This window comes from Schistocerca cancellata, chromosome 2 (assembly GCF_023864275.1).
Source record: "Schistocerca cancellata isolate TAMUIC-IGC-003103 chromosome 2, iqSchCanc2.1, whole genome shotgun sequence".
Classification (NCBI taxonomy): domain Eukaryota; kingdom Metazoa; phylum Arthropoda; class Insecta; order Orthoptera; family Acrididae; genus Schistocerca; species Schistocerca cancellata.
Genome location: NC_064627.1, coordinates 479,857,417 through 479,871,982, shown reverse-complemented (window position 1 = coordinate 479,871,982; position 14,566 = coordinate 479,857,417). Strand labels below are relative to the sequence as shown.

General features: G+C 43.3%; 1 protein-coding gene across 1 annotated transcript in view; it reads right to left on the bottom strand.

Annotated features, from left to right (window-relative positions):
• Window positions 1-7,070, bottom strand: part of LOC126146268 (chymotrypsin-like) — a 41,003-nt gene extending 33,933 nt beyond the window's left edge. The window contains exons 1-2 of the mRNA XM_049915609.1: window positions 7,006-7,070; window positions 2,610-2,667 (exon numbers count right to left, since the gene is read on the bottom strand). Of these exons, the coding sequence (XP_049771566.1) occupies window positions 2,610-2,667; window positions 7,006-7,050 (103 nt within the window). The 5' untranslated portion in view covers window positions 7,051-7,070. The remainder of the gene's footprint in view (window positions 1-2,609; window positions 2,668-7,005) is intronic.
• Between the last annotated feature and the right edge of the window lie 7,496 nt (window positions 7,071-14,566).

The window sequence follows — 14,566 nt, the reverse complement described above, 5'->3', positions numbered from 1 at the left end:
CATTTGTGTAACAATTCTGGCTGTGCTAAGTCATGAAAAATTTGTTTTATTGCATTTATCACAGCTGCTGGCAAACCATGTTTGTGATCATAGTCCTTTTTTGCATTATATTTGCACCAGGAATCTTTTGGGCACAGGCTGTGTTGAGGGTATTCATTGGAAGAGGCAGTATGAAGGAACAATGCCCACACTGCTTTTCGCATGTCACTAACATTACTAGTATTTTGCCTTATAGCATACCCATAGTATCTCTGTAGACGTTCAATCACCTCATCCGTAAGCCTGCCTCTCCTTCCTATTGTCTTTCCATCACTGAGCTTACTTGAACCCAAAGTTTGTTTGAGCCTTCGAAGCCGTGCACCCAAACGCTTTTGCACATGCCCAATGCATTCCAACTTTTCAGTTCAACAAATTCATTTCCATATGGTTTCAGTTCCTCTATAGTCTTGAAACCTTTGGAGTCACCATCCCCAAGGTAGTATTTGTACCTAACGTTGTATCTGGGAACTGAACGTTCAAAAATTTGTTTCACTCCATCCATTTCCATTGCTCCACTTGATCCACTAAAATTTGCCTCACAGTTTCCACTGTGCTCTCCTTTGATTTTATTTTTGCACCTACAATGTTTTGATAATATTGCAACATCTATCACTTTTGCACTATTACCACAAGTAGCAGTTACAACCCCATTCAGGGATTTATGACCCCTCTTTTGCCAGGAACCATCTAATGCCTCTACCAAATCCCTAGAACCACCGTTCATTTCTACAAATTCCTTCACTGCTTCCTTCATGGTTTTCAAAGCCACATCTTCAACAGAGGATCCTACCAGTTCACAGTAGTACCCAAATTTGCTTGGAGGCGATGGCAAGTTCATAATACCACAAAACAATTTACCAGCAGCAGGCCCTTTTCCAATGGATCGAAGACCATACACAAGTCGAACATTCACATCAAACACTCTAGATCGTCCTTTTTCACCAAAGAGACTGGCATGTGAATTGTAGAAAGTCACTTGATACTTGTAACATGCACAGATTATCTTCATCTCACAAGCTCAACCAAAGTGCTTTGTTATCTCTAGTCCCACTCCTACACTTGAACACATTTTGCACAGAACACTTTCTTTCGGCACAGAAGATAATAATCCAATATTCAGTACTTCGTTAATATCATCACTGTCACTATCATATTCACGAAATCTGTCACTTCCACCAGTCAGCTTCTCGCTAGAAGATGTCACAGGGCTATGACCGGCCATGTGCTGCTTAGCAGAAGAACGTACTGTTTCAGTAATTGTAGTATCGCAACTTGGTATTAGTGTTAATTTTCTTTTCCCTACGTTCTTCCTCTTCTTATATGCACGATTACTAAAACTTGGCATCGTAACCAGAACAACGCTTTACACAAGAAGTATTATACTACCAATAACAGGCGCAACACTGAACTAATTCGAAACGGTAAACAGCAAAGAGACGATTTTCCGCGCTCTTAGCGCTTCATTTGTCACAGAAAACAATGTAGCCAAACCTTTGCACACTCGCTGTATGCGTAACAGGCCGAGAAAATCCCAAGCAGTTCGCCAGGAAGTCACGAGAGGGTGTTAGATGCATTCAGCGGCCGCCCATTTCCTCTGCAGGCGTGGGGAGAAAATGGTAATAACTCCACTTCTAGGGCGAGTAGAACAATAATTCAAAGTTTACATTAAAGAGGAATGTTCCAATTAATTTTCGGTAGCAAAAAAACCGTAATTTTTTGGATTTGAATACCTCCGGCTCCCCTTAACACCAGGATTGATGGTCAAGAAGCTGATGGAGTTAAGGTATTCTGTTACCTAGGCAGTAAAACAACCAATGACGGACGGAGCAAGGTGGACGTTAAAGGCAGAGTAGCAATGGCAAAAAGGGCATTTCTGACCAAGAGAAATTTACTAGTATCAGACATGGGCCCTTGTTTAAGGAAGAAATTTTGTGATGATGTACGTCTGGGGTACAGCATTGTACGGTAGTGAAACATGGACTGTGGGATGACCGGAACAGAAGAGAATCGAAGCATGTGGTGCCAAAGACGAAAGTTGAAAATTTGGTGGACCGATAAGGTAAGAAATGAGGGGTTCTGCGCGTGATGACTGGGTATTGTGTGATGTCCTTAGGTTAGTTAGGTTTAAGTAGGTCTAAGTTCTAGGGGACTGATGACCATAGATGTTAAGTCCCATAGTGCTCAGAGCCATATTTTTTAATTTTCTTTTTTTTTTTTTGTTCTGTGTGTAACTGGAGAGGAATGGAATATGTGGAAATCATTCATAAGAAGGGACAGGATGATAGGACATCTGTTAAGACATTAGGGAATGACTTCAAATGGTACTAGAGAAACTTGAGAGGGCAAGAACAGTAGAGGAAGACAGAGACTGGAATACATCTAGCAAATAATTGAGGACGTAGGCTGCAAGAGCTACTCTGAAATGAAGAGGTTGGCACAGGAGAGGAATTCGTGAGACCTGCATCAAACTCTTCAAAAGACTGATGACCCAAAAAGAAGCTAGTACTAGGTAGAAACAAAGGTAGTATAAAAATTGCTGTCTGTATCGGTAATCCTGCTGCCACACTTACCCTCACGCACGTAGCTGCTGTTGGCTGCCACTCTTCCTTCGGGCATCTGCATCGCCACCTAATGGAAAAAACAGTCAACATTTATTCTTGTGTGCAATAATATATGCAGTTTCTTACAAAATTTAATTTTGGTTAACACAATAGGAGAACACTATTCGGAAACCATAGTATAGTGCTCTCGGTTATTCCGGTAATTAATTCGATGGACAGTTAACACTGAAAATACCACATTACCCCTACATATAAAAGTTTTCTGGGTCAGTCATTTATTCTGAAACTAGACGTTTCGATGGTTCACCTTCAAGTGGAGAATTATTTTCCATGTAACTGAACAATTTTCCACTTGAAAATGATGGTGTCAGCCATTGAAACCCATGGTGGCAAAACAAACTACAGTCGCAGCCCTCAAGAGACTGTCCTTTATAGATTAAATATTCAGTCACATTACACCTATTTATCTCTAAGTTAATAGCAAAGTAGTTATTACTCGAACGTACGATTTGAACTCGACTGCCATGTACAAGGTTTGGTTATGTAGTAAGCGGTTTGCTCTTGCCTTCTTATGACCATATAAATTACCTAGATGGTTTTAAAGGGTCATACAATTTAGTGTGAAATTCTAAGTGAAAAATTATCTACAGTGAAAGCCACGCTAACTACCAGACGAAATTCTGTGTTCTTCAGGTATCGCCCCACCTTTCGAATTTTATGCGCGCCACCCATGCTTCCAGAGTTAATCGCAACCAGAGCTAAGCACTTATAGTTCATATACGGTGTCTTTGTGGAATATTACCGTAATTTACAAGCCCACCAGGAAGATACAGGAATGCCTTAAGCCTGCCAAGGACGCTCGCAAACCACTGGAAAAGCTGGAGTGTATAGGATCCCATGCAGCTGTGGTGATGTTTATGTGGGTACCACTAAAAGAACTGTTTCTAAACGTTTGGAAGAGCATAAGGGAAATTGCAGAAGAGGAGAAACGGAACGATCAGTTGTTGCGGAGCATGCTTTCCAGCCAGGGAACCACAATATTCGTTTCGAGGAGACGCAAGTACTAGCAGCCACAAGCGGATATTACGAAAGGCTCTACAGGGAGGCAATCGAAATCGCTAAACACCCAAATAATTTCAACCGTAAGGAGGAGGGTGTGAAATTAAACGGCATATGGATGCCGGTGTTAAAGAAGATGTGTACCACCCGCCCACTACTGGGTGATGGCAACGGCGATCGACGGCGACAGACAGCGGCCAATTGCACTGACATTTTCAAAACGCGTGACGTCACGCCGCGGCGTGGGAGCGCGCGGACACGGAATTTAGCGGCAGTCAGTAGCGAGCCAGTGGGTGTGTTGGACCTTCCATTGAGCTACGGACCCCCTTGAAGATGTCTCCCACAGTCGGAGACGAAACGTTGGGAATCGACACAGAATTCATCAACCGACCACGGCATAACAGCCCGGATAATTATAATGGACATAATGGTTGTATTGTAACGGCGCATGCAGTTCTGCCGCACCCTCGCAAAGATCCGTGGTGTCTGCCGTACAAACGGGCAGCGCACACCCCTGACTACCAAAGAAACATACTGTATACAGCTTATCCCATAGCACGTGTGTCACGTGACGACCTTATGCTTCGCAACGACTGTCCGCAGCTCGTAGTCTAGTGGCTAGCATTACTGCCTCTGCATCAGGGAGTCCCAGGTTCGATTCCCGGCCGGGTTGGGGATTTTCTCCGCCCCGGGACTGGGTGTTTGTGTTGTCATAATTTCATCATCATGATTCATGAAAGTGGCGATAATGAACTGAGTAAAGATTGGGAATTTGTACGTGCGCTGATAAACGCGCAGTTGAGCGTTGCACAAACCAAACATCATCATCGTACCGGCGCAGTAACCTGTGCCACACTCATACCAGTATCCCTAGTGTCAGTTGTTCATTGCATGAGACAACCTGCGATGTGTCCGTGGTGAGATGTGTTACAGTGTACAGTGCATGACGCATAAACAAATCTGGAACGTTTCTAGTCGCAAGATTTGGCATATACGCATTCAATATACGGTTGGCAGGATGTAGCAGCACGATTGTACTGAGAACGCTTTCCCAACAGGCGTCTTCGTAGATGGCAGAAGTTTATCTCAGTGAATACCAGCTTACGAGAAATGGGGTCGTTCACGCCACAAAGAGAAGGCCAAGGTTCCCGCCAAAGACATGTCCGAATACCAGACTTGCATCGTGTGTCCAATCACACAGCAATAAACACCCTTCAACTTGCCCTTGAAAAGCACTCTTCGAAGGACACGATGTGGAGAATACTGGTGGAACATGTATTACACCCCTACGACGAAGAACGTTTGCAAGCATTGGGCCCAACGGATTTCGAGCCCCGCGTTCACTTCTCAGTATGGATTATCCACCACACTACTCTAGTGCCGAACATCGTACAGTTTGTATTGTTCTCGGATGTGGTCTCACTCACCCGTGATGGTATTTTCAACAGCTGCAACAGCCATGTCTGGAGTGAGGACAACCTTCACCCCACCCACATCGGTGGCCACCAGCAACGATTGTCTGACAACGTAGGGGTGAGCATTATCCAAGATCATCGGATTGTAACTTACTTGCTGCCTCTCAGTTTGACTGGTCCACGTAACCTAGTGTTAGCGTTAGATGTGCTGCCACAGTTCTTGTCCAGGAAAGGATGCAGTTTCAACACAACAGTGCACCAACTCACTTCGATGTTGATATCAGCGAACATCCGAACAACATGTACCCTTATAGTTGCATTGGAAGGGGAGGTCCTGTCCCACGTCCAGCGCGATCGGTTGATCTCAGACCATTAGATTGTTTCCTCGGGATCTAAATCAAGACGTTGGGGTAAGAAACCCATGTACAAGCGGATGAAGACCTACTTGATAGGGTCCATGCTGCCTGTCTCTTGGTAAAGCAAAGACAAGGGATATCCTACATCTACATCTACATTTATACTCCGCAAGCCACCCAACGGTGTGTGGCGGAGGGCACTTTACGTGCCACTGTCATTACCTCCCTTTCCTGTTCCAGTCGCGTATGGTTCGCGGGAAGAACGACTGTCTGAAAGCCTCCGTGCGCGCTCTAATCTCTCTAATTTTACATTCGTGATCTCCTCGGGAGGTATAAGTAGGGGGAAGCAATATATTCGATACCTCATCCAGAAACGCACCCTCTCGTAACCTGGCGAGCAAGCTACACCGCGATGCAGAGCGCCCCTCTTGCAGAGTCTGCCACTTGAGTTTGTTAAACATCTCCGTAACGCTATCACGGTTACCAAATAACCCTGTGACGAAACGCGCCGCTCTTCTTTGGATCTTCTCTATCTCCTCCGTCAACCCGATCTGGTACGGATCCCACACTGATGCGCAATACTCAAGTATAGGTCGAACGAGTGTTTTGTAAGCCACCTTCTTTGTTGATGGACTACATTTTCTAAGGACTCTCCCAATGAATCTCAACCTGGTACCCGCCTTACCAACAATTAATTTTATATGATCATTCCACTTCAAATCGTTCCGCACGCATACTCCCAGATATTTTACAGAAGTAACTGCTACCAGTGTTTGTTCTGCTATCATATAATCATACAACAAAGGATCCTTCTTTCTATGTATTCGCAATACATTACATTTGTCTATGTTAAGGGTCAGTTGCCACTCCCTGCACCAAGTGCCTATCCGCTGCAGATCTTCCTGCATTTCGCTACAATTTTCTGATGCTGCAACTTCTCTGTATATTACAGCATCATCCGCGAAAAGCCGCATGGAACTTCCGACACTATCTACTAGGTCATTTATATATATTGTGAAAAGCAATGGTCCCATAACACTCCCCTGTGGCACGCCAGAGGTTACTTTAACGTCTTTGAGAGAGTGCGGCAGAATTTCATGCGCCATTGCCATGCATGCACTGAGAGTGGCGGTTGTCACTTTGAACAATTACTATGAGCTACGTTGTAATGCGGAATACGCTGTGTATGTCCATAACACAATAAATACGCGTTTTCAACCATTGGTTTCCTGTCCAATATAATCGGTTGCAGACCCTCTATCACCTGTCTGAATAAGACCCAAAAGGTTTGAGACACACTGTATACATAAGTGTAACATTGGTCAATATGAAGTTTGAATTGGTTGCCATTTGTGCTTGGGTATAAGGGAACGGTTTTATTTTCGACATTTGTTAAAGTTATTTACCGAAAGGGCTCTGCTTCACTAACATCTTTAGTGTGACATATCATTGTACTTAAATGTACCCATACTGAAAACATTTCAGAACTTTGTTGTATTCTGCTGCTACCGTGCTGGACGCATAACCGTAACCGAGGCACGTGCGACACAGGAGCGACCAGCAGACAGGACTCACCGCAGACGCAGCCACCGTCAGGAGCAGAGCCACCAGCCTCGCCATGATCGATGGTTTGCCGCTACTGCGGCGCCGCCCTGCCGAAGCCGCTCCACATATAGCTCCAGTCACGTGTACTCTCTCGTGGCCTTTATCTCTCGCCGTGTAGCAGCTACTGCAGCTGAGGTAGGTAACCGCGGCTTAACATCAATGGCAGGTGTTATTTGGACTCTGGGTCTTTGTGTCATGAATGGATAATCCAGCAATAAATATCTGTGTCAAACTAGATTATTTTGCAACAGAGTCTCCAAAGAATCGATATACTGATTACTTATCACTTCCACCTGCATAGACGACGATGCACGCCTAATCTACAGCTCCACCGCTAACTTTAGCACTTCTTGGAATAATAAAACTATTATTTTTCAGTTACTCTGTTAGCCATGTGGACCGCAGTACCACATCATTACGCCTTTTGGCTAGATACAATCATCTTCAGATCTGTAATCCTGTTAGTTTCACGTGCAACGCGTTACACTAACTCGTTTTATTACAGAAATTACAGTTATTGCGTTTAGCCGAAACCAAAATGCTACGGCACGGTGTTACAATCCAGAGGGACAATGAAGCTGCTGTAAAACCTAAGTGAGTGATAGCGGTTTGTCTCTATCACAACGTTGGTGTCCATTGAACTTGTTTAAATTACGTATTTCTTCTTTTATTTGTCGTAATACGAATACATTGACGTTTAGCGTCAACCATAACTCTAAATTCTGCCGCTGCACGGAGCCAAATTGAACGAAGTAAAAAGAAAACCTGAAACGGCATGGATTATCTCTTTCAAGTAAAAGAGTACCAAATTCCTTTTCTGTGACAGTCAATAAACTGCTTCTATCCTGAAAATATGTCCGCGTCACTCCCAAAATCGTAATAGTACGCTGTCTATCATCTAATACTTTTTGACAATTAGAGATCGCGCCCAGTAGTAAATCAAAATCTTATGAAATGGGCAACAATTCTGAAACCAATTTACAATAGAAAACAAAGTTATTCAAATTGCAATTAACTCAGCAGGCAACATAACGTTACTTCATTACTGCAATGTTTAAAGTTGGAACATATTAATTCGGTTACAGCTCGGTTTGATGCACTACCAAAGAACTCTCATACGAATTTTAGGTGCAAATAAACGTTATTTTACAACATGAATCTCAAGTAAAGATTTTATCAACACTTAAGGACAAGAAACTGCCAATATTAATATAGCTTTTTAATTCTAGAGGGACATAATCTTTTAAATTACTATAGAGACAATATGTAGCTAGAAAATTAAGACAGACAAACTGAAAACGTGTTTGTTGCTTATTACATTGTTCACCTACAACAACAATTACGATTTCAGTTACATAGTAGCACAAATTTAAGAAATTGTTCTGGGTAAAGGAATTGACCGATCTCGGTTGAAACCATTTATACTGCTTCTCGTACTCATCGAAGTGAGTTGGTGCACTGTTGTGTTGAAACTGCATCCTTTCCTGGACAAGAACTGTGGCAGCACATCTAACGCTAACACTAGGTTACGTGGACCAGTCAAACTGAGAGGCAGCAAGTAAGTTACAATCCGATGATCTTGGATAATGCTCACCCCTACGTTGTCAGACAATCGTTGCTGGTGGCCACCGATGTGGGTGGGGTGAAGGTTGTCCTCACTCCAGACATGGCTGTTGCAGCTGTTGAAAATACCATCACGGGTGAGTGAGACCACATCCGAGAACAATACAAACTGTACGATGTTCGGCACTAGAGTAGTGTGGTGGATAATCCATACTGAGAAGTATGGCCGGTACATAGTCTACTTTCTCAAGAAGTCCATGGTGAAATCTCCTGTGAATGGAAAATAAATCTATTGTGTTTTGGTGCTTGTAGCGCATATTTTTGTTATGTTGCTTTGTTCTGTTTCATTTTACATTTGTCCTGTTCTTTATGCGATAGTTTTCATTATTATTATTATTATTATTATTGCGTTAGGATGCCAATGGCAGCTACGCACTCAGAGTCAGCAACTTATCCGAAACAATGTCTTTCCTTCATTTATTGGAGTCGACTATATTATCTAAAGTCAACAAGATCGTATATTCGCGGTGAGTGATCCTCTTACATTGAAAATCAAGACTATGATATATTTCTGCTGTTATATTAAATTTTTCTATCTAAAGAAATTGATATGATTGAATATCAATATCAGGATCCTACACTGCACGCTCAGCACTCTCCGGAAATATAGGTGAACATGCTCTGTGTAAAACCATCCTACGTGTCTGAGTATATACACTGTCGGAAAAAATCAGGTACCCTCAAGCACAGAATCATTTCATTGACAAGTGAGGTGACAGGTACGATAAATTCGGACCAAATGAAACAATTGCATCAATACACAGCGTTCCGCCATCTGGCGGGAACGTATGCATGTATTCACGCATGCGAAATACCATAAAGGTACCGAATGACATCCTGCGATAGATTCTTGATAATTTTGCGTCTTTTTTCTTCTTTTTTTGCAATACAGCAGTGGTTTTTGCAGACCCTGGAGAAAGAGAAAGTTCCCACTTCATCATGTTCCAAAAGTGCTCAATAGTACACCACGACGAGCACGTTGCGTCGCCACAGCCGTATGTGGAAGCGCATTATCTTGCTGAAGAGCACCTCATCTTCCTGTCGAAGAAAAGGTAGAAGCACGGAAATACCGTAAGTGCCGGTGCAATGTAGCAGGGACTGGTTCTTTACCCTGCAGGAACACCAGATGTCACCGCGAGTTGTAACTGATGATCCCACCACACGACGATGCATGGGTCGTGTGCGAATGTACTCTGGAACACTCATGTCACCAGGTCTATGCCACACACGTGTACGTCCATCACTCGCATACAGACAGAAGCTACTCTCGTCGCTGAAAACAACAGAGCGCCATTTCACTCTCAGGTCAATTCCGTCTCGACACCAGACCGGCCATGTTTGGCGGTGTCGTGGTGTCAGTGGTAGCCTGGTCGAGGGCACAGCTGATATCAATCCTCCTGCTGCAAGCAGACGGTTCCCAACGGCCTCTGATGACGCAGCAGCTGTAAAATATGCCCGGATTGCGTCCTCGAATGATTGGTCGGCACTACTACTCACAGAATGCGTCGACCTTGACGTGTGTTTAAACTAAGTGGAACCCAGAACCTGGTCTACAAATGGTTCAAATGGCTCTGAGCACTATGGAACTTAACATCTGAGGTCATGAGCCCCCTAGAACTAAGAACTACTTAAACCTAAATAACCTAAGGACATCACACACATCCATGCCCGAGGCAGGATTCGAACCTGCGACCGTGGCAGTAGCGCGGTTGCGGACTGAAGCGCCTAGAACCGCTCGGCCACCGCGGCCGGCACCTGTTCTACAGTTGTGATAGGTGTGGGAATGTCTCACAGACAACTGCTGAATAACTTTTCTTTTTTTGAAGCAGCGTCCAGCCTCATTTCCTTCTATTTCTGGTTCCTGATTACTGTACGCCATATATGTACATTTCTCAATTGGGTCAGTGTTTTTTGCCATTATTTTGTGGCCCTCAATATGCTTAACGAATGTACGGCATATGCCTGTTTCTTATAGTGAGGTCTGCAGGGTATACCCAATTCATATTACATAGTTGTAAAATTGTCCTCTCTTAATAGAAGTTTGAATTTTTTTTCATTTTATCCTATGACTACGGCGCTTTAGAAACCAGATGGCAGTTATAAGAGTCGAGGGACATGAAACGGAAGCAGTGGTTGGGAAGGGAGTGAGACAGGGTTGTAGCCTAACCCCGATGTTATTCAATCTGTATATTGAGCAAGCTGTAAAGGAAACAAAAGAAAAATTCGGAGGGGGCATTAAAATCCATGGAGAAGAAATAAAAACTTTGAGGTTCACCGATGACATTGTAATTCTGTCAGAGACAGCAAAGGACTTGGAAGAGCAGTTGAACGGAATGGACAGTGTCTTGAAAGGAGGATATAAGATTAACATCAACAAAAGCAAAACGAGGATAATGGAAGGTAGTCGAATTAAGTCGGGTGATGCTGAGGGAATTAGATTAGGAAATGAGACACTTAAAATAGTAAATGAGTTTTGCTATTTTGGGAGCAAAATAACTGATGATGGTCGAAGTAGAGATGATATAAAATGTAAACTGGCAATGGGAAGGAAAGTGTTTCTCAAGAAGAGAAATTTGTTAACATCGAGTATAGATTTAAGTGTCAGGAAGTCGTTTCTGAAAGTATTTGTATGGAGTGTAGCCATGTCTGGAAGTGAAACATGGACGATAAATAGTTTGGACAAGAAGACAATAGAAGCTTTCGAAATGTGGTGCTACAGAAGAATGCTGAAGATTAGATGGGTAGATCACATAACTAATGAGGGGGTATTGAATAGAATTGGGGAGAAAAGGAGTTTGTGGCACAACTTGGCTAGAGGAAGGGATCGGTTCGTAGGACACATTCTGAGGCATCAAGGGATCACCAATTTAGTACTGGAGGACAGCGTGGAGGGTAAAAATCGTAGAGGGAGACCGAGAGATGAATACCCTAAACAGATTCAGAAGGATGTAAGCTGCAGTACGTACTGGGAGATGAAGCAGCTTGCACAGGATAGAGTAGCACGGAGAGCTGCATCAAACCAGTCTCAGGACTTAAGACCACAACAACAACAACAACAACAACAACATGGCGCATTATTGTTCTGCGTCATTATCTGTATCCTCATTAATTTAAAATTTACCAGTTTTTCATGATGTAAAATGCGTCTCGTGTAAGCCTCGATTTGTTGTGGACTTCTAGTTAGCAGGTTTTAAATTGACTCCACTTTTAATGTGTCCTTTTAGTGCTATTGCTGCTAGTTATTAATTGGCATATTACTTTCTGACATTGTGTACTGTGAGGTTTCGCTACTTTCTCTTTTGGTCAGTAACGAGATGCTTGTATATAGGCGTGGCACATGTTTACGTTCTTTTAACTTATGTATCCCCGCTAAATTAAATACTTGCTTGCCTCTCACGCAAAGGGAGTTTCATTGCGTTTTACGGTTTATACGTAAATTTTATATCGCAGCTTCCACTCACTTTTACTATAGTCCTGTACTCCACCGTTCAACATGTTCCATTACTAAGCATAATGCACGTTTACATTTTAGTGTATTTTTATGTATTTTTTTGTTTTATTCTTCTTTTTAAATGTAAACCACTAATTCAAGTCCTGAACGGCCGGGCTAGTGACCCCGCGTCCTTCTCCCCATCAACAGAGGGCAGCACTTCTGCCACTCAGGTTTACCAGTTTGCTTCCTCCTTCACTCCCGCTACTCCATGCTCTGCGCTCGTATGCAGTATACCGCGTCTTGTACACCTCCACCGCGGCGCTCGGGGGTCACAGCACCAAGTGTAAGTGTCCTGGTGTCCTTTGCATATTTCTTTACCCTGGCAGTCGTCCGTAGTACTGTCTGGTGTCACTTTCGCATTGACATAGGTTTCACAGCAGCTAGCCCTACCGGCGTGTATTGTTGCATGTAAAAATTATCTCCCTTCTCTTGCTATTTTCACACACATGAAAATGGGCGTATAAGAGCCCTTAACCGGTTGTGTGATAATAAAAGAACCTTGCAACTTTAGCGGTATTTTCGACCTCTGGTGTAATACTCAGTTGCGGATGTTCCTTCGACCGGATTGTTTGATTTGTTTAGTGCTTTGAACCTGTTTTTGTTGGTTCCATATCATGGCCGTTGGTTTGATGGAAAAATGAACGCAGGTACCGATGAGAAAATATTAGACCTGGTGACACTAAATTTTGCTTATATGCATCTACATCTACATCTACATGATTACTCTAGAATTCGCAATTAAGTGCCTGGCAGAGTTTCATATAACCACCTGAATGTGGTTATTTCTATACAGTTGCACTTTCGAACAGAATGCGGGAAAAGCTAACACCCAAATCTTTCTGTGCGAGCTCTGATTTCTCTTTTTTTCTGACGATCCTTCCTCTCGACGCAGGAGGGCGCCAACAAAATCTTAGCACACTCTGAGGAGAACGGGAGGGTGCCAACGCCCACGAAGATCGAAGAAAAACGTGAATTTGCTCGACTGATCTTTCCAAACACACGTTATGAGTTGAAGCGGATAGCATTGCGATGAGCAAGTGTACATGCAATATCGATTCACCGGAAACTGCGCAACAACCAGTAATATCTGCACAGTTGTAGATCACAGGCTATGTTAGCAACCGAAGGACCTCCTAGGCGTCGGCATGCGACAGACGGAGAATTAGGTCACACAGTACGTAAATATACAGTATGTGATCAAAAGTACCCGGACACCTGGCACAAAATGACTTAAAAGATCATGGCGCCCTCCATTGGTAATGCTGGAATTCATTATGGTGTTGGCCCGCCCTTAGTCTCGATGACAGCTTCCATTCTCGCAGACATACGTTCAATCGGGTGCTGGAAGATTTCTTGGGGAATGGCAGCCCTTTCTTCACGGAGTGCTGCACTGAGGAGAGGTATCGATGTCAATCGGTGAGGCCTGGCACGAATTCGGCGTTCCAAAACATCCCAAACGTGTTCTATAGGATTCAGATCAGGACTCTCTGCAGGCCAGTCCATTACGGGGATGTTACTGTCGTGTAGCCACTCGGCCACAGGCCGTTCATTATGAACAGATGCTCGATCGTGTTGAAAGATGCAATCGTCAGTTTTTATTTATGTGACTCCTATAGAGACAGAGGAAGATCTTCTGGTAGGAGTTCTGGCCATAGCACTAGAAACTGAAGAGACATCAGGTGGGATGGAGAGCATTTGCCAGAACATGCTACGTAGGAACAATTTCTGAAACAGCGTTGGTGGTCGCCACATCGAGCCGCTGTTGTCGTGCATCAGTACTGTTCTGTACGTACAGTATGATGGGTTCTTTTTTGTTTTGGAATAACGTAAACACGTAATGTTTAAATGTTAATACAAACGAACGTGATTAAGTGATAAATGGGTGTTTTGCCATGTTTCACTTCGAATCGTTATCTAATAATTGTACAGTGTCACGGCTAATTCAATTCCTCAAGCAGAAGTGGACGAGTTAAAAATCTGAATTAAAACCGTCGTAGAACGGAAATGGTACGTTTCCGGACATGGGTTCCTGTTGAAAATATTATCTACTCATTTCCCTCTACAAGTCCTGAAGGTTTGTTACGGGAATTTCCGAACAACATGTATACAAAAGATTGCTGAATATCTACTTTTTACGTCGAACATTTACTGTTTATAAAGAGGATGCAAACGTTATGCTGCCTTAAAAAGCAGAAGACTGTATAAGAGTACAGCCATGTTGACTTAACGATCTTGTTGTTAAATTGACTGTTGCTGAAGTTGCCCAATAACTTCCTCCTGTGCCACGTCCATTTGAGTCCATTTTCTAAATGTAGAGCATGCCAAGATTTAGGTATTTTGTCACTGGGCCTATTTAAGTAAGCGATCTGATGAAGATAAAAAGGTAGCGCTGACTTTCCAAAGCTCTGGACACTA